Source organism: Microcaecilia unicolor, chromosome 4 (assembly GCF_901765095.1).
Source record: "Microcaecilia unicolor chromosome 4, aMicUni1.1, whole genome shotgun sequence".
In the NCBI taxonomy this organism is placed as follows: domain Eukaryota; kingdom Metazoa; phylum Chordata; class Amphibia; order Gymnophiona; family Siphonopidae; genus Microcaecilia; species Microcaecilia unicolor.
In genome coordinates, this window is record NC_044034.1 from 219663332 (window position 1) to 219684866 (window position 21535).

Genomic DNA, 21535 nt, shown 5'->3' on the forward strand with positions numbered 1-21535 from the left:
TATTCTTGTCACCATTCTTGGAGAATAATTGAGAAATGGTGTACAGAACCAGAAATTTAAGATTTTTCTTGTACTGTAGAAAAGACATATCTCTCTCTGAATATAATAACTCTGTAATTACTTGACTTGTTCTGAACTTTGCTTCCTTATTATGAGAACCTCCATGATACAAAAGCATTTATCCAGGTAGCTGTACCATGGACTTACAATTGGAAGGATGAGTAATCAAATCAAAAATCCAAATCCATTATGGATACTTCCCTTTTCTACCTAGTTTGTCTTCATCTTAAGGCTCCAAGGATTTTGTTTGAGCTGCAAGCATTTAGAGTTGATTCAGGATCATGTTGTTTAGGAACTCCATCACTTCATCCATTATTTATAAATCTCACTCTCTTGCAGTTCTTTCTCCCTCAAGATTTTGTTCTCTTTTAGGCTGTTTCCATTCCGGTAGAGTTTTCTCAAATTATTTGACATTCTGGAGCAAAAGTGCCTTCTAGAAACTTGTCAGTATCCTTTTCAGAGGTTTTTAATTTGCCATTACAGAACTTCTGGTGTTCTTTGGAGAGCTTTCTTTCCCACAGTAATCACACCCAGGATACCTTGTGGATTTTAGTCACCCATGGAGGTGAAAAATGACATTTTCTTCTGCTCATAATCACAGAAAAATTGCAAGATGTTTCATTCTAGGGGAAAATGAACCTCCTTGATTGGAATCACCAACATTATCTTGTAAAATCATCAACAAATGAAGCTATAATTTTCTAGATGGCTCTTTTTGTGGTCAAAAAGTAGTTGAACAAACCTATGGTGATTACACATCATGATATCCTTTAATTTCATAGCTCATTTTTGGCAGGCGGTGCTTGGATTGAATTCAAGTTGCACTTCGGCAAGTGGAACTGTGGATTGGATTTGGTTTGTATTTTTGATAAGCGGAACTGTGGTTTGGATTTGGCTTTCATTTCAGCAAGCGGAACTGTGGATTGAATTTGGCTTGCATTTTCGGCAAGCGGTGCTGGAATTGAAATCGGCTTGCACTTTGGCAAGTGGAACTCTGGACATGGTATTCCTCTGCCTACGCTTTCAAGTAGGTGGTACAGGATGACAGCAGGGTTTAAAAAAGGTTTGGATAATTTCCTAAAAGAAAAGTGGGAGGGGGTTGGTGACCACTGGGGGAGTACGGGGAGATCATCCCCGATTCCTTCTGGTGGTCATCTGGTGATTTGGGGCACCTTTTTGAGGCTTGGTCGTGAAAATAAAAGGACCAAGTAAACCCGGCGAAATACTGCTTAACGCCGTTTTTTTTCCCATTATCTGCAAAAGCCGGCCATCTGGTAGCCACGCCTATGTCCGCCCATGTCCCGCCTTTGCTACGCCGCCGACATGCCCCCTTGAACTTTTGCCAGCGAGGCGACAGGAAAGCGGTGGTGCTGTCAAAAAAGCCGCTTTCGATTATACCGATTTGGCCGCTTTTGAGAGATCGCCGGCCATCTCCCGATTTATGTCGGGAAATGGCCGGCGATCACTTTCAAAAATAAGCCTGTTTGTCACCCTCTGATCACCATGCATATCTCCCTGTCTCCCATCCTCTCAGCCCTCTCTGTTTCTCACCCACCCCTCCCTCATCCTTTCAGACTGTCACTGATATACTTTGATGTTTCACTTATATATGCAGTTACTTATCAAAATATGCTTATTTCTGATCTGATGAAGAAGGGCTACCTTCAAAAGCTAATCAAGAAATGTATTAAGTTAGTCCAATAAAAAAGGTATCATCTTATTTTCTTTTCTATGTTTTATTTTATTCTATTTCTATTGACTGCTTTTAGAAGTGGACTAACATGGCTACCACATCTCTTTACTCAAGATGGTATTATTTATGTATTTTATTTTATTTTTATTTTGTTAAGATACATTAAATGTTTTGATTTCAGAAAGTTTCTGTGTTTTTCTGCTGTGTAAGACACTTACAATTAGGGTGGCTGCTTAATAAGGCTTTGGCAGGGTTGTCTCTCTGGCCTGTAGAGGGTGTTCAGCCCAGAACATTGAGGATCTAAGACCAGGACAACCTGGGATCATCACATGCTGCATCATTTTATGTGTGCTGCTTCGCAGAGCTTATTTTTTTCTCTCCCTGGTGTGAGAGTAGCATTCTCATGGATATGCATGCATTTACTTATATAGAATCCCTTCCGGTCAATATTCAGCCAGCGGCAGTGAGATTTATATTTTCAATGCTCATCTCTACTGGCGAATTTAGACCCAGATACTCAGTGCCAGGCCATGTCAGGGCATTGGCATTGAATATCCAGTTCAGCAGCAATACCCAGAAATTATGCTGGTATGATTTATATTCAGTGCTGTACATGCATAGATTATTGGGCAAAGTTGGGACTGCTATTTAAGCAGTTCTACTTGCCCAGTTAGCTATGTGGGCACTGGCATTGAATAAAGCTAGAGACCACATAACTTCTGGGACTGCCCTGACTCTGCCCCCAGAGAACCCTGGCACTGTTGTACAGTTCTGCGGTAGTCAGAGGAGATATTCAGTAGCACTGCCTGTCTAATTGCTCCTGAATACCTCCTGTGTCGCTCAGTGTGATTTTAAATCCTTTTGAATATCAGCCTTTTGATTTTTGACTCTATTGTTCTTAACTATTAAAAAAAAATATGGGAGGACAGAAATGGTAAAAATGATGAAATAAAGTTGTTGATGATTCCAATCCATTATGTGAATGAAAGGGTTTTAATATTCCTTAGCATGAAACATTTTCCAATTCATGAATGATTGCATGGATCAAGGTTTTCCATCTGATCTAGTGCAAGTTAACAGAATAATGCAGAGTCCCATTGTTGTACAGTATACTTATTTTACTAAGCTGTGCTAAAAGGTGGCCAGCGCTATGATTAGCTCATGGGTTTCCCCACGCGCTGAGGCCACTTTTAGCGTGGTTTAAAATGGCCGCATTTCCATAATTTCCAAATTAGCGCATGGCCATTAGCAAATGAGCCTTTACTGACACTTATTTAGTAGGCGGAAAGGGCTCACGCACTAACCACGCACTAATTGGTTGGAGTGCAGAATGTAGCTGCGCTAACCAATTAGCGCAGGGCATGCTTACTCTCCGCCCCCAAACATGCATGCACTAGCAGAGGGTGCCTGAGCATGCCCCAAGTTTCTGCATTTTGGTGCACGGGAAGTACGCATTAGTTCTTATCACTGCTTAGTAAAAGGACCTCTATATAAGCAAGGAAAGAGATTATTATACAGTGTGAGCATCATTCAAGTTATTTACTGAGTAGCAGAGACTGTTGTAATAAATCCAGGTGCTTGTGAATTTGCATTTATTTCTTTGGTACTTGATTTATTGGCAAAGGCATAGATTACTTGTATGCCTTAAAAAAAACTACAATTAATTCCTAAATCCAACTTCATCTTTTTTTATTTTTTTAATTTTGGCTAGTGCTTCCTGTATCAAATGAATCATTTTAGCTATGTGATGGGGAGCTAGATTGGAGGGAAAATGCCATGAAGATTTCCCACTTTTCTATTTCCATCAAAATCTTTAAAGTGTAATTTTCAAAAAGTCATTTGCCCATATAAATGGCTTGCAGACAGGATAAAGGGACTTCTAGAAAAGTGACCTCCCTGTATGTGGGTAAAAGTGTGTCCATTTTCTCACGATACTTTTCCATTTGCTCTGTCCAAAAGGAGAATGTTATATTTGTGTTGTGATAAGGAAGATTTAGCTTTATTTTACTTTAACAATAAATTTAATTCTTATTTTCTTTCTTTCATTTATTTTGCCAGCTAACCTTTATCTTCCAATCAGAATCTGTTTCAAACTCTACTATCTAGCTCTTACGTTAAAAGTAAGAGGTAGCTCAAAGCTGAGACGCCAGTTAACTGAGGTTCTTCCCTTTAACAACCGCTTCTCCGTTGAACTAAGCTGTGTACCCATTCTTTGCCCAGCTCTGTCTAGAAGGAGAGCAGAAAGGGCAGCCCTAGTGCTTTTCTATGACTCTCCTCTTTCCACAGGAGCCTTTCCTAATCACAAACAGGGCTGGTCTTAAGCAGGGGCGACAGCCGTCATTGCCGTTTCCTGTTCTCAATCTAACTGCCTTGGTCAGCTCTCTCCTACTCAGTTTTGGCTCCCTGCAGCACTGCCTTCTTCAATCTGGGCCACTGGCAGTGTCAGTGAGGTAAGCACTTCCTTCGGCGGCCCGGAAGCTTTCTCTCTGCTGCAATTTCTTGTCCCGCAAAGGTGGGATGCTGCAACAGAGGGAGAGCTTCCAGGGCTGCCGAAGTGACGCTATCAGCGGCCCGGAAAATTGAAGAAGGCAGCGGTGCTACGAACCAGAACTAAGGGAGCTTAGGAGAGTGCTGAAGGCGGTTAGATTGAGATAGCTGCTGAAGCCCATGAGGTTGGTCTCCTTTTCTCTCTCCTCCATGCACCCCTCATCCCTTAACCCAAACAAAGCAAGCAAATGTATGAGCTGCTCTATCCATGTTGTCATTCTATATTGTTGGTAGCATTTTTATTGGGCCTCACTTATATTTTCAAAGATGCCGGCTTGTGTAGCATACGGATGTACAAAGAGGAAGTATTGGTTTCATCTAATTAGTTCTAAATCATAATCATTGTGTCATTTGGATGGGCTGGTTTATAGGGACTCACTCTGATGTTTTCACTTAGTAAAGGGCCACCACAACAGACATTATGAGTATCAGGTGCTTAAGAATCAGACTTACTATTTATAAGTACAGTTTAAAAAAAATCAATAATTAGGTTGAGACCTGGGAGCGTTTAACATCTTTTTTTTCCCTGTGCCTACATCAAAAGAAAAAGATGGCATGCTGGAACTTGCTTCTTTTGCTTTGTGGAATGCAGTGGTATATTATAAAAATGCACTTGCCTTTTTTTATTACTACTATTTCACAGAGAAGGTATTGAAGGGTTTCCTTCCTGCAGAACTGTCCAGAGTCAATCTAAATGTGCCAACATTGTCCAGTTTAGCACACTATTAGCTGCCAAGTTCATAAATGTTCAGTGGCAAATCTGTTGGCTCAGGCTGCTTGCTATGTGAATATTTAGTCGCTGTTTAATTGTTGCTACCATGTATTACATATTAAGGGCATTTGTTTTAATTCATTTATCCAGTCCTTATATGCACATGGTTTTGCTTTTTAAACCCAAAGGTTTCCTATGATGGCATTGTGCTTATTTGAATTAGTTTTTCTGTACAAGTTTTGCTTGATTTGTCTTTATTTGAAATAAAACATTTTAAACCACATCTTGTCAACAAGGGGCAGCTAGGTAGGGGCAGGGGACCCCACCAAACTGGTATGCACAGGGCCCCGCAATTGCTAAGACTGGCCCTGACCACAAAACAACATTTTGAACTATTTGATGCACTGTAGAGTTCTACTGATCAGTAAGCATCACAGTTCAAACAGCTGGGAGAAGGAGGGGCTTAGAGAAATGCTAGGGCTGCCTGCTAACTGGGTTGCAACTGAGCCACCAATGGAAAAGAAAGGAAGAATGGAAGGAAGGAAGGAAGGATCAAGGTAATGCATGGAATTTGTTAGCATAAGGTTTGGAGGTAGAGTTTAAGGGACTTGATCTCTGTGGTTGAAAGGAATGACATTGCTGAGAAGACACACGAAACTGGCTACAGTTGTCCGAAGCACATCAGGCAGGTCACTAGGAGAAAGTGCTTTGAGAAGCAAATATCCAGCCTGTCCGTTTACTCAGATCCCCATAGCACTGTGCTCTCACTGACAAGTCACAAGTCTATACCAGAGTGCTATTTTGTAATGATGTAAGTGCCTAAGGAGTCCTTTTACTAAGCAACAGTAAAAAGGGCCCTGCGCTAGTGGCAGAGGCTGATTTTGCCATGCGCTGAGGCCCTTTTTACCATAGAGGGAAAAAAGGCAGAAAAAAAGACATGCCCATGCAGTAAGATTGCTCTTACAGCATGGTCATGTGTATGTGTGTGGGGGGGGGGGGGGGGGGGGGGGGTGGCGAGAAGCACTTACCACCACCCATTGAGATGGCGGTAAGGGCTTCCATGCTAACCCATGCGATGCTGCCCAATTACCACCGGGTTAGAACTGCGCTAAAAAAATACAGGCCGATTTTCCCTAGAGTGGGAAATGGTGCTCACTGGGGCTGGAACTACTGCCAGATTAGTGTATGGCCACTGCTTTGTAAAAGGGCTGCTTAGTGTGTAACTGCTGGAGAGACATACACATAGGCGGAGCATGAGAGGGGCATGAGCTTGTCTCCTACTTATGTGTATAACTTATAGAATACTGTAAGTTACACGGCTAGATTGCTGCTATATGGTGCCCAAAATTGCGTACCCACACAACTCTATTGAGTAATAAGCCATTAACTAGCAATAATTGGGTGCTAAGAACCGTCAATTGGCTCCAGTTAGGATCTGAGCATGCATCTTGCTAAGCGCCATTCTATAAAGATCCATGCGCAAATCTTACAACATGCAACTCAAAGAGGGCATGTCCATGGGTCACTCATGGGGGGTCTGGGGCATTCACTAAAGATGCACACAGTATTCTTGAATACTGGGGATCTGTGCCTAACTTACGCTCTAGGATGCAGTTGGAGTAAATCCTCGCACCCACAGTTTGGAGCAGAAATTGGATCTAAGTGTTATTCTATAAATGGTGTGCAACTTGGAGCACTATTTATAGACTAGTGCTCCACATGGAATTTTTTTTGGAGGGGCACCATGTATTTGAATCTAGTCCCTAGGCACAAAAAGGGAGGGAAGGGAGGGAAGGGTGGAGCTTCCAATAGAAATGAGGGGAAGAGAAGCAGAGATATAGCTTCCAGCAGAAGTAAATAGGCAAGTGAGGGCAAGAATGAGAATTTGTTTTTTTAGATGGCACATTCAGACCATCCCATGCCTGGACACATACTGAAGAAATATGGCAGCTCTGAAGGTAGTCAGAATAGAAACACACAGCAGAAGAAATGGGTTTTGAGTGGTTCTTTAAATTATTCATAAGATTCTAGTGAAAGGAACCAAAGGCAAGTCATTCTACAAGTATGGGGCAAAGGCTGTGTAGGCAGCAGGGGGAATAGCTAGATCTCACGATGGGATGGGGCCAGAGCCTGAGTGGGGGGGGGGAGTACATTTTGGTCTGCCGGCCCCTCACGCCGCCTCGCCGCTCCTTACCCACTGCCGCAGCAAATACCTTGGCTGGTGGGGGTCCCCAACCCCCACCAGCTGAAGCCTTGTCTGGCACCAGTCTCTGGTGCCAATGCATTGCCTGCCCTGCTTTCTCTTCCCCTCACATCCTGCATGCTCCTTTTAGTGAAATTGAGTATGCTCAGTTTCACTAAAAGGAGCGTGCCGGACGTGAGGGGAAGACAGAGCAGGGCAGGCAACGCAGTGGCGCCGGAGACTGGCACTGGACAAGGCTTTAGCTGGTGGGAGTTGGGGACCCCTGCCAGCAAAACCAGGGGCCCAGATGTAATTTGGGAGGGGGCAGGCCCCCATGGCCCCATGCAGCTACGCCACTGGTAGGCAGAATGCTTGGTCAGATCAAGTCTCACCTTAGTGTACAATGTATCATGAGAAATTCTGATGGGTGGAACGTAATTGGCGTGATGATGTATGTAAGTTGACTAGCCAGAAAATTAGAGATTCCAGAGTAAAAATGTGGTGTGTAAGGATTAGGATTTTAAATGAATCCTGTATGAGATTGGATTGGAAACCAATGTTCTTCCCTCTACAGGGGAGTAATCTGGTCTTGTTTACAAGAACCTGAGATCAGCTTTACTACTGTATGTTGCCTAAAAGCTAAAATCTGATAGACCAAAGAAGGGTATTATATACCACTCTGCAGGAGTTCTACATTTTTTTCAAATGTCACAATTCAGTAAATAACTTGCATCATCACTGTAAGACTTTTGAAATTATTTCAAGAACAGACAATTTTCATCAATGAGTATGATCAAAGGTCACTACTAGATGACAGAGCTTAGCACCATTTCAGTTGAAGTCCTGCAGCATATTTTAAAGGGCACTGCTACAATTAAATCATCTTTGTGGACATTCTTTACAGATAGGAACACATTTACTAATAAAAAGAAATGGTTGATATAGTTGGATTCCTGGGTGCAGATCTTTCCAGCTGTTTTCATGACAACAGAGAATATACAGAAAGGTAGTCCAGCTCATACAATAACAACTTATTGAACTGATAAGACCTGTCTGGTATAATTAGCATAGTTTTATGAAGCTGCTCAGATATGATTTTTGGCACAGTGATATATTGTTACATCTTGAAAATAAATATTTCATTATATTCTGTGTGGTCTAAGTTGGACTGATGTTACTGTCTATAATCTATTAGACTATAATTGATACCTGGTTGATGTAGAGGTTAGTATCTGGATCACTATGGGATGGTGCATTGTACTATAGGTTACTGAAAAACTTGTGTGTTTTTAACAATGGTTGGTATCTGGTTGTTTGCTGATGTTAGTTCCTGAGCTGAGAGATACCTTGCTGTGCTTTGTGCCCTCATCAATATCCAGAAAGTGCCCCTGTTTATAACAGTATGAGCCATAGTTTTGTGTACTGTGGTTTCAGATGTGTAAACCTATGTTTGCTCTATTTTTAACTGTTTTTAATGTTGGAATTTTGATTACGATTCTTGTGATTTAGGCTATGAATTGGATTTACTTTGTGTTCGTTGTTTTTAGCTATTGATCATGAACTATAGCTTTAGTGTTGCGGTTTTGAAGCTTTAGTGTTGTGGTTTTGATTGGAACTGAAATTATATGAGCTGCAGTTCTGGTAGGGGGCACATTGACATACCTTTGAGACTTTAAACCTATTTTCCATGATATGTTCTGTTCGGATTGTAAATTCCACAGAGCAGGGACTGTTAATGTCTTATAGCACAATATTAATGTTTAGTAGTAATATTAGAGGTATTCATAGTATTGCATGGACCATGGTTGCTTTTATGGTGGTTTTGATTAATTCTGTTGCACATGTGGTTTTTGTTTGAAGTGACATTCATTGTATATGTGTTGTGACTTTGTATGTGTGCTTGTTGCATTTTTATTTACAGGGATATGTTTTGTGATATTTACTATAGTTTGCTTGGTTTTTTTTAATATGGTTCATGGTGAAGAATAAGTACTATATGGTTGGCATCTGTCTTACTAGAAGTCTATAGAACACAATCTGATCTCACAGTTGACTATCCACACAAACGTTAAACTTGTAATTCATTTTTACAGATTGGCTGCTGCAAGGACTACAGATATTTGGATTCAAGTTAGAAACAAACGGATGAATTTAGAGGGGCATTTTTGACATGACATCTAAATCCAATTTTGGATGTTTTGCAAAAAATGTCCAAAAATCCAGTACTGAACAAGGCCATTTTCAAACCAGAAAAATTGTTTCAAAAATGGCCATTTGCTAGATATTTCTATGCTCAGTGTATCTATCTTCTATGACCATTTTTTGAAAAAAAAAAAAAAAAAAAAACTGTCCAGGGGGAAAACACACAAAAACAAGCCATTGGGATGTATGGGGGTGGAGCCAGCATTCTTAGTAGACTAGCCAGAGACATCCCAGCAGAGCAGTGGGGCACCCAAAGGGGCACTGCAGTGAACTTCAACACTACAATAGCCCTTATGCCTACTGGTGTCACCTATATGTAAGTACATTCTACCACAAGAGTACCAGTTAGAGTGGGATATGAACCTGGGTCCCCTTCCCTACAGTCCACTGCACTGACCTCTAGGCTACTCCAGGGACTTGCTTGCTGCTCTAATAGGGCTAGCCATAAAATCTGAAGCTGTTATAGAGGCTGGTATGTAATGTTTCTTTCACATATTTGGGGGTGGGAGGGGGTCAGCGATCACTGGGGAAGTAAGGGGGGGTCATTTAGTGTACCTTTTGGTCACTTAGTCATGACTGAAACAGGTCTAGCCCAAAACATCTTAATTTTGGCCCTAGACATTTTCATTTTGTTTCTTTATTGCAGAAAATGTCCTGCCCACAGCATGCTCCCAACATACACCCCTTGAAATTTGGACGAACTGTGGAGCAAAACGTCTAAAATTGAGGTGTTGAAAATTGCAACTTGGACGTTTTTGAGAGAAAAATGCCCTTCTATCACTTTATGACTTTTTTAGGATTTGTTTTGTTTTGAAAATGAGCCCTTTAATTTGGCATTTGGAGTCATAAATGGGTTAGGGAGTTTAATTTATTAGAAAATATTCATCAAAAATATTCAACCTATTTATATCAAACCCCAAATATCCTATACACATGTTCAACATGACCAATGTTATGAGACAATGTCTGTGTGCTAGCATCACAACATGCATACCCAATCTACAAAAATGTAAGAGTGAAGTTTAGTTTTCAGAGGACTCTGGCTCTTGACCATTATATGTTTTCGGAACACTTAGCAGGATTGGGTGCAAATATTTTAGAGCTGTGGATTAATTGCATTAACTAAGATGATTAATGCATTAATTTTCTGTATAATTTAACATTTTAATCATAATTAATCAGCAACTGTGCCCCAACTTTGTGGAAACAGGAAGTTGCATCAGAGGAGGTGGGACGCAGCTGCAGGAAGGCTCTCGGTGCAAGCATAGGAAGTCTGCTTGTATTGTAGATGCTGCATGCAACCCAGGCAAGTTTAGAAAATGACTAGAGTGGGAGGAGGGAAGAGAGAAAGAGATAGAGAGAGAAATAGATGCTGGATCGTGGGAGGCGGGAGTTGGGGGTGCAACATGAGATGTTATGCTGAACCTGCAAGGGCTGGTGAAGGGAAATGAGAGAGTAGCCTGTTAGGAAGGTGCAATATCACAATTGGGGGAGATAGAGGGTAGAGTGTCATGTGGTAATAGAGGTACTCAAGATTAATTGTTTTAATCATGAGAGTAATCACAATTAACAATCTTTAAGTCGTCCAACAGCCCTAATATATTTTAGTGTTATCAGCTCAATGACATCTTTGTCTCATGATGTTGATCCTGTGCCAGGAACATAGGTGTACTTGCTTGGGGGTTGCAGTACATGTGGCAAGTCCATCTGCAGTTTATACACCCTGATGAGGATTTTTTAATAAATCCAAATGGAGATGGCTACATTATGAGTCTTTTTTTCTACTTTTTTGTCTTGTATGTCCAGAATTTCTTTTGATATCACTGTCTTTCCCGTAATTTTTTGTTTATACTCATTATTTTATTTATTTAAAATATGCAATTTGCTTTTCTCTTTTGCTTCTTATGATCAACTTGAATCCAAACAAAATGGTGAGACAGGGAAGATTAAGTTATGATTAGGATTAATGTCAGAGGATCCCATCCCCATTCTCTGATTTACTCTTACCTTTCAGATAACACCACCACGTCTCACCTTACTGAACAACGACAGCAATAAACGTCATGGGTTGACCTTGTTCTGTCTGCTTCTGTGGCATCAGGCCATATGTTCATTCTGGTCCAGGTCTTGTTGCTTGATGATCTTGAGGTACACACTGCAGCATCTGCCTCTTTTGGCTCATAACAGTATCTTACCACATCCTTGCTCCATAATATTGGAAGGTTTGACAACTCGATCTATCTCTACCTCATTGTGACATTTTTGGTCCAATACTGTTTTTTTTTAACTCCCAGTTCAATATACTCTGACATTTGTCTTGTTCTAGCAGGGTACATTGAGATGGGAATTAAAGAACAGAAGACTGTAAGAAAATCTCATGGGGGTATGTTATTAGTTTGGCAGAACAAACCACAACTATATGTTCTTTAATGTGGTTTGATGCCACGAAATTTTCCAAACTTCAAATAAATACATAAATAACAATTTTAAAAAATCAATGCTATAGTGAAAAATGCAGAGGAGAGCTGCCTTCCATTTGTTTATTTTAATAGTTATGAATCGTTTTAAAGATAAATTGTATTTCCTTCAGCTGATGAAAATGCAAAATGCCTGAGATTCTATACATGGCACCTGGAAAATCCACACATAAATCATTTTCACCTAAGTATATTCTATAACATTTAGGTACAGTATATGGAATATGCTTAGTTGATATCCCGCGCCTAAAATACATGCTTCCATTTTCACCAACAAAAATGTGGCATAAATCCCTGTGTGCAGATTTACATGGACTGGGTCATATTCTATAACAATGCACATAAATCTGGGAACGCCTATGAACTGCCCATTTCCCTACCTATAACCATGCCCATTTTTGGATGTGCACATTAGAATTTAGGCTCAGTGGCTTACAGCATATGCTTAGTGAGTTATGCATGTAAATTCTAATTATTGCCAATTAGTTCTCATTATTGCTTGTTAAGCCAATTAATTTACATGCATTGTTATAGAATATGCTTAGATTTAAGCGCGGAACGCTAGGCAGAATATGCTGTATAATATATGTAGGGCTTCTTGTCAAGGTGTTTATACAATATAGATTGATGTATTTATTTTCCAGCTGCTTAGGGGTTCTTCAAGGGTACAAATAATCAAGGGCTGATATTCAGCCTGTGGGGGGGGGGGGGGGGGGGGGGCAGCGGTTGTTAAAATGCTGAGCACTGTGGGTAAAAACCCATCAAATATTCAGTGCTGGTATCCAGATAGTGGCTGACTCTGAATATCTGTCAATCAGCAGTGACAGCGATGCTCTCCGGTTAGTAGTGCATTCAGATTCCTAACCACATAAAGTTAGAACAGCTTTTATGCTGTCCTAACTTTATTTGATAATGATCCGGTTAATGGTCTGAATATTGCTGCTAATTGGATAACCTCCAACTCTGTCCAAGCTCAGCCCATAGATCTCCTCAGCATTATCCGGACAGTGCTGAGGCTATCAGAGGGTATAATTTTTTTTTGTTTGTTTGTTACATTTGTACCCCGCGCTTTCTCACTCATGGCAGGCTCAATGCGGCTTACATATTGTGTACAGGTACTTATTTGTACCTGGGGCAATGGAGGGTTAAGTGACTTGCCCATCAGCAGCATTTGTCCGGAGAGCAGCACCTGTTAACCAGGTAAATGCATTTGAATATTAGCTAGTCATGTATTTTGTGCAATGGGCACTATTGAAGGGTACCTTTTTGGTGGAATCAAGTATGTACATTTGTGTCACTTAAGAATCTTCAGCACCGAAAAGGTACAAAAAATGAGTGGAGTATAAAGACAAGTCAAGGTAGGGGTGAAAGAGTACTAGGGGATATATATTTTTTCTGATGGTATTTAATAAACTTCTATTTAAGGGGCCCTTTAACTGAACTGCTGCAAATGTGGACTTTCTTGCATGCTAAGCCTTGATTTACTGTGACCTATTTTTAAAATTTTGCATGCCATGTTCACCTCCCCCCAAAAATAACATGGCAGCACTTACCACCTCCTATTTAGGAGGTGCTAAGTATTCCACGTTAAATCCATGTTACTCAGTTAATGAGCTCGCTAGCTGGATATCACTTCAATGCCCATTCCCTGCCCATGACACACCCCCTCTCAGAAAGTATTTTAAAAAATAAACATTGTGGATTACTACATTAACCCCCACCCCCGTTTACTAAGCCGCACTAGCAGCTGCATGTGTGCCAATGCCATCACAGCCCATTCATTCAAACTACCTCAAAATGCTTTTATGCATCTTGCAGTATACCCTTTTCCCCATGCTAAGCATTCGTTAGCACTTAACACAGTTTAGTAAAATGTCCCCTACATTTTTTTGTATTAGGGTAGTTTTATTCGGTATTAGGGAATATGTTCTTTTTCTGGTGTTTATCTAATAAACAGCAGTTTACATGTTTTTGTGTCAGGGGAGCTTTATTGGTTCTATTGGTTAAAACCTAAAATCAGAAGCCCTACATATATTATTATCTAATCTAGCTCACCATTCTGTTGACTACAAGTGGAACTACGACATCTATTACAATTTCTCTAATTTGAAGCCTTTGAAACAGCAGCATTTCATTCTTGTTTCACTCCTGGGGATTGATGGTGTTCTGTCTCTGTTCATTTCCTATCTCTCCTAACGTACTTTCAGTGTGTCTTCTGGAGGATCCAGTTTCACAGCTTTCTTATTACTGGTCAGCATACCATATGGCTCTGTCCTAGGCCCTCTCCCTTGGCAATCTGATTTCCGCCCATAACTTTCAGTATCATTTGTTTGTGGATGACTCCCACTTCTATCTTTCTGTATGCAAACTCTCACCAAGAGTCCAGCTACAAATCTCTTCTTGCTTGTTTAATACTGTAGACATACACCAGCCTGAAAACATAACTCTTTAAGGCTACTGTTACAATATAAACTTACTCTGTCCACATATTGCATCCGTTCCATGTTCATACGCTATTTCCACAGAAGCACTCTCATTAAGCCTCATTCTGTGAAACTGGCGCCACTTCTTTAGGTTAAAGGCCATGTGTTTCTCATCTTTCTGTATGGCTTATTAGATTGTAAGCTTCAAGAAGCAAGAACTGTCTAATCTCTAGCAGTGGCACACAAATGCTAATAATAATAATTATGCCCTTGGAAACAGGCCTTATCAGATAATTGTCTTTGCTCTGTCATGTAATGCTCTGCTCTTCAGCTTTGGCCTTCTTCAGCTACAAATATGGCTACCATATTTGTAAACTACCATAGGCACCATAGTTTAAATAAAGCCAGGTATCACCATCACTGGGATAAAATGCTACTGTTTCAATAGGCCTACACTTCAAATAGATATAAGGAATATCAATAATATTGTTAGTCAACAAAATGGCTCTCTATGACAGATTTACTGACAGAAAAATAATAAATGTGGAAAATGTGTATTAATTTTAATAGCACCGATAATAAACACTCACACTATTGATAAGAAAATTAATTAAGTGCAAGAAAATCAGAGAAATAATGTCATTAGTATGAGACAATGCTTGGAACACATGCCAATTAAAAGGTAGAAAAATATTTAATGCAAGTATTACATAAGTTAATGCTGCTATTACCTTAACCTGTAAATTGTTTATAGCCTGCAGTGTTGAACCCTGCACCCACCATGTACTATGCAACATTTCAAAAGTCCATGTGGCAAGCTGTGATATCCACACTGTATTTAGATACATTTCACTTTTCAGTTTTCACAACTGAAATTGTTTAGAGGGCCCAGAGTCACTGTACCAGAATACAAAGCTCAGAATGATTTAATTAAATTCCAACCTATATTCTGCTCAGCCCAGAATAGTGAGTTCAAGACAAATTACCTAAAACTAAGGAAATTAAATCATTCAGATACAAAATTTCACCACTAGAAGCAATCAGTTAGAAAACATTCGGACAGCCAGGTCAGAGGAACCGTGATGCCATCAAACACTACAATACCATTACCTTATGATATCAACTTCAGCAAGAATCATGAAAATACATTAGTACTTCATAACAGGCAGATATTAGAAGGTTGTAAAAGTTATTTTCAACCTGAAAACCTATTAAATAAGACCTAAAAGTCAACAGTAGCCTCACATAGACAACTGAAAGGCCTACTTTTAATAAAATTATTCTTATTCCCAAGAGTTCACCTTTGTAATTTTCTTGAGTCCCACAGAACAAGTGAGCTATGAATAATGTTGTAGGCTCAGCCCTGTGGTTCAGTGGTATATGTTGTGCATTGCCATGCAGATGAACTGGGTTTAATTCCCAGGTGGAGATGTGGCCTAACTTAGATTGTGAGCCCTCAAGGGACAGAGAAAATACCTGCATATAATATGTTCAGCACTGCATATGTCTAGTAGTGCTATAGAAATGATTAGTAGTAGTAGACAAATTCCCCTGTAAGAAAGGAATTTTGGACATCACTCAGCAATGACACCTACTGGCCTGATTTAAGGACCATATGATATGAGCTAAAATTCCCTGTTTGTGAATACTGGGTTAAGTTAGGAAAAGAGACATAAAAATGAAGGAAAAACAAGGGTAGTCATGAGTGCAGCTCCATAGAGGCTGGATCCAAATCGAGCTGGAAGCCAAAACACTAAGGCCTCACTTCCAAAAGTCACAACTTGCATTTGACAGAATAGTATCTAATGGGTTCAATTTCATATTTGTAGTTTATATTTCTGGTACTGTTAGAAAGATGTCCATTCCTATTTCTTTCAATGGAACTACAAGACAGCAGCTCAATGAATGTCATAAATAATAAAAGAAGCAAATGAATTGTAATTGATTCCTGGTGCTTATTACAGTCCCCCATGTGTTTGTGGAATATTGCATAGCATATGGTAGATACAGGTTCTTCATTCTCACTTTAAGTGAATGATGTAATATTATGGAAACAGCTGCAATGTTAAGCATTAAGAACTGACCTATCCCAGTAATTAGACTGCAGTTAACGTTATGTGATAGAAATCTGAGCTTACCTGATACTGTAGTTGTGATGGGTGTACTTGTTGGCACTAAAACACAAAAAAGACTATATTTAAGGAAATGAAAGCAATGGAAAACACCCCAATAGCCTTAAAATTCACAAAGGGTAAGGAAGATAGTTTTTTAAGCCACTTAAGTAGGTATCAGTTTGCCCATATAAATTGGATATCCAGAAGCTACACTCCTTTGGTAGAGCTAAAAGCATTTTCTTGTTGAAAGATGCACATATTTTTATCCACACTTGAGTGAGGCATTCCTGAGGGCCATATTTTGGGAGGGATCAGAAAAAAATGTGTGTAATAAGATGCAAGTCTATAACATTTTCACACCATTTGAGCATTTAAGAGTATGGTATACTGTCATTTTCATGGGCAAGTGTACACTTACATGCTCAAGTGGCCCCATTAAAGGGGGAAATCATCAAGGTGTGGTAAAAAGTTCACCTTTTACTGCACTTTGACTTTCCACCGGATTCAGCAACTTGCAGCATCCTGGTATCGCAGGCTGCTGTTCCTCATGGTAAAAGAATAACGCTGTTTGCATTATTCCAAGTGCCTGGGAGCATCGGTTCACAAAGCCGCATCCTGATGCTCCTGAGATGCCAGAGCAGGATCACCACAGGCTTCCAGCTCCCAGCTTAAATGCCACCCTTGACTCAAGCTCCACCTACCCCCACAAGTTCAAGCCTCCCACTCCCCTTCCCTCACCCCTACCTCAAAGGTAACCCTTGCCCCCTCAAAGGGCTATCTTAACATTATTGTTGGTCCAAGGGGGAGGTCTCCAGGAGTCCTTGGTAGGAGTGATGCCTGATCACTCCTGCCCAGTCTGGCACCACATTCTAAATGGCAACTACTGCTGGGGGGGGGGGGGGTCATATTTCCATATAAGGAAATATGACCCCTGGCGGTAGTCATGCCATTTTCGATGCAGCACCAGGCTGGGCAGGAGAAACTGTGCATTGCTCCTGCCCAAAGACCCCCCTCAGACCACCAATAATGTTAATGTAGCTCTTTGAGGGGGCAAGGGTTGCCCTTGAGGAGGGGGCAGGGGGAATAGGGGCTTTAAAGAGTAAAGTGGGTGGGGCTTAAGTCAGGGGAGCCCTTAAGCTGGAGGTGGAATCCTGGGACCATCAGAACGTAGCTTTGTGCCTGATTTCCCTGGGCAGTGAAATAACCCCAGAATGATTTTTGCACCCCAAGGCGATTTGTAAACTCATTACCATTTAATCTGCAGTGACTTGAATACCGCTGTGGTCTTTTTTGTCAAGAAGCATTAGGGCCATTTAAGATGCATTAAGAGCCCAATAGCACAACTTAAGGCCCTGACACTGCTTGATGAATTACCCCTTAACTGTTAATACATGGTAATTTCTGTGTTAACCACCTAATTCTGCCTGGTAAATAAGGTCCATAAGGGCTCTTTTACTAAAGTGTGGTAAACCTGAGCTTAATGCTTTCTAAAGCAGGATTTTCCAGTGCACTAAGCCCAGGTTTAATGATTGCACACTAATGTTCCCAATTGCACACAGAACCTGCAAAAAATGAACACAGGAGCACTTACCACCTCCTATTTAGGAAGCACTAAGTGCTCCCACATTAACCCTGCAATATACAATCAGTGCTTGCTATTCGTAATGCATTAGCTGGATACCGTGGGAATACCCATTCACCCTTGTGGTACTTCAGGACCAAGGGCCAGATGCACTAAACTTAATGAGCCATTAACGAGCAAGTAGTAAACTGTGGCATGCACTAAATGCTTCTCCGAGCTATTTTCTGATTACGGTAGCAGCTAATGAAAACAGAATGCAGATGAGCAAATTAGTACCCCAATGTGTATAAATCGTATTGTAATGAGATGCACTACCATTTTCCAATTGCCTAACTGTGGAAAATCTAATGGGAGGTCTGTACCTCTCGTTGGGGCTGCGCAGCCTCTAAAAACTTCTATAAATGTAAAAAAAAAAAATCGGGAAAAAAAACGTCCAAGTGCTCGTCAGGGACATCCTTTATGGATGTCCTTCTTTGCCTAGCCACGTCCAAGTGCTCGTCAGGGACGTCTAACACAAGCTGGACGTCTTCCTGCAGCTTTTGTGATGGGCGTCCTTCTTGGACGTGTTTTTCTTACCTGCAATTAGGAAGGACTTCTCTGAAGGAAAAAAAAAAAGGATGTCCCTGTTTTTCTTACCTGCCTAAACTGACCACAACCACAGTTCTCTCAACAGTCCCCTCCAAGGTTGTTTTCAGCTTGTGCCCCCCCCCCCCCCAAGATCAGGACGTGCGAGGACGTCCAAATCAAAACTTTTTGGATGTCCCTACCTCCAGGTCTCTCTCAGCCAATCACAGCGCGTTTAGCTGTTACCAGTATCAGCTAAACGTGCTGGGATTGACTGAGAGAGACCTGGAGGAAGGGCCGTCCAAAAAGTTTTGATTTGGACGTCCTCGCACGTCCCAATCCTGGGGGGGGGGCCGCAAGATGAAAACAACATTGGAGGGGAATATTGAGAGAACTGTGGTTGTGGTCAGTTTAGGCAGGTAAGAAAAACAGGGACGTCCTTTTTTTTTTTTTCTTCAGAGAAGTCCTTCCTAATTGCATAACACATGCTCGACCGGCCAACTGGCTTCTGAGGGAATAGAGAATGTAAGAAAGATACAACGAGCAGCTCATTTGCATTCCCTTTCCTTGATGCATGGCCGTTCCCTACCGATTCACTATGGAATTGGTAAGGGAAGGGCTCTTCCGAGGACCTTAGTGCATCTGCCCCTGAATTAGGAAAATATTATTTGTGTGTGTTAATGTGCTTTATGTAAAACATTACCCCCCCCCCCCCCTTGTTTACTAAGCCATGTTAGTGGCAGCCGTGCTCTAATGCTGACACAGCCCATTCACTTTGAATTGGCTGGTTAGATAGTGCTGAATATTGGGCAGCTTGTATTAAAGTGTATTAAGCTGTTAAATGCATGAATTAGCAAACATTAACTGCTATTACACAAGCATGGTTCCTGCAGTGGCTTAGCAGTTAGTGCGAGCTAATTGACGCATTAAGTGCATTTTGTGTTGGGGGTAGGAACTAGGCAGGTCATAAGCGGAGAGTAAGCATGGATAGCATACTGCAGGTAGTGCATGGAACATACTTCTTTTTAAATGTTACTTGTGCAGTTAATGCAGGTTCACTTAGCGTCTCCTCAATGGGAGACATGTGTGTCCACGTTAAATGCAACCAGAGTTAACGTGTGCTAATGAACATTTCTGTGTAGAAACTGTAGAAGGCATGCTGGGCACCCCCTCCCCGCTCCCAACAGTTGCTGTGCTGCCTTTACACTTACTGCACTTTGGGGGTCCTTTTACTAAGGTGCACTGAAAAGTGGATCTGTGAGCGTCCATAACACACGCCTACACTACCGCAGCCCATTTTTAAAAAGGCCTTTTTAAAAACTTTGCCCCGAAAATGGACATGCAGCAAAGTAAAAATTGGCGCGTGTTCACTTTGGGTCTGAGGCCTTACCGCCAGCCATTGACTTAGCGGCAAGGTCTCTTACGTTAACCATGTGGTAATCACCTACGCACATCAAGTCGGTGTTACCACCCGGTTTTCACTGTGGTTCAGAAAATAAAATATATTTTCTGGCGCGCATACCGTACGTGCATCAAAAATTAAATTATTGCACGGGTCACATGGTAGCCAGGCGGTAACTCCAAACTGATGAACGTTGGACCTACGTAGGTGCCTACACAGCTTAGTAAAAGGGCCCCCTTATGTTTTGCTATTAAGGTGCAATAAGTGAAAAATGCAATGCACTTTACTAAAGAACTCCTTTACATTGCTCTGGCATGCCCCAAAGTACATCCTATCTTAAAACAGAGAACTTTGGCCATTTAGTGTACAATTCTGGAGACTGCACTTTCAAAAGGATATAAACAGGATGGAGTTGGTTCAGTGGGCGGCTACTAAAATGGCCAGTGGTCTTCGTCATACAGCGTATCAGGACAGACTTAAAGAGCTCAATGTGCCCGACATTCAGACCACGGGAGGCAGCCTACATAAGTGCCGCGATTAACGTTGACCCCGGCATTGAATATCTGGGGTTTTTTTGGCTGGCTGAAACTTAACCGGCTAAGTAAATATTTAGTGCTAGCTGGTTAAGTTTATAGCGGTCAAACAGGACTGCTATTTAAACGGTCCAATTTTGTTGCTAAACTTAGCTGGTCAGAGCTGATCACGTGATATAACTGGTGCAGAGAAGGGCGACGAAAATGATAAAGGGAATGGAACGACTTCCCTAAGAGGAAAGGCTGAGAAGGTTAGGGCTCTTCAGCTTGCAGAAAAGGCGGCTGAGGGGTGATATTGAAGGAGTGGAACGCCGAATACTACCCTAATACTGCTGAACAACAGGACAACCTCATGTTTTGTGCCTACTGATGGACTTATGCACTCTACCTCTGCTTTTGGCTGTTTAGCCACACCTTATTACTGCACTGGACATTTGTGCCTTATCCAGTTTTACTGTTTACTAACCAAGAAGGTTGTTGTTTACTAATGTAAGGACAGAATGCAGGACTATTAGACATATAGCTTGTAACAGTAGTTTGCAAGGCCTATACAAGACCAGCTTGCATGTAGCAACGCGACCTTGGAGGGTGCTGACACCCCCTGCATTCCTGAGCCGAACCTTATCTCCTGTGCTAGAAAGGAGCATTGTGTGTGTGTGAAGAATAAGCTGCTAAGTTTCGTTTTTCTTGCCAGTATCATTTCAGTGTTATGACGTGAGTATGTACTGGGACTACAATTTTGTACTGTAAGAACTACAGAAGTTTACTGCGCATGCCAGTTGTGATGTGTAAGGGGCCAAATGCGCAGGCCCAGTAGGGAAGTATAAATGTAAGTGTCAGATGATTTATGACACACAGTGTCCCGAGACTACTCGGTGCTGTTCACTTGCTAGCAATAAAGTTGCCTTGTTTGGTACCAAAGTTTGCCTTTCGTCTCCTGATTTCCCACCCGTTTCAATATGATAGAAGTCTACAAGATAATGAGCGGAGTAGAGCGGACAGATGTGAAGCATTTGTTTACACTTTCAAACAACAACAAAACCA

General features: G+C 41.3%; 1 protein-coding gene across 1 annotated transcript in view; it reads right to left on the minus strand.

Moving 5' to 3' along the window:
* Positions 1-21535, minus strand: part of LOC115469675 (mucin-2-like) — a 193110-nt gene that overhangs the window by 63979 nt on the left and 107596 nt on the right. The window contains exon 28 of the mRNA XM_030202463.1: positions 16435-16470. Coding sequence (XP_030058323.1) covers positions 16435-16470 — 36 coding nt within the window. The remainder of the gene's footprint in view (positions 1-16434; positions 16471-21535) is intronic.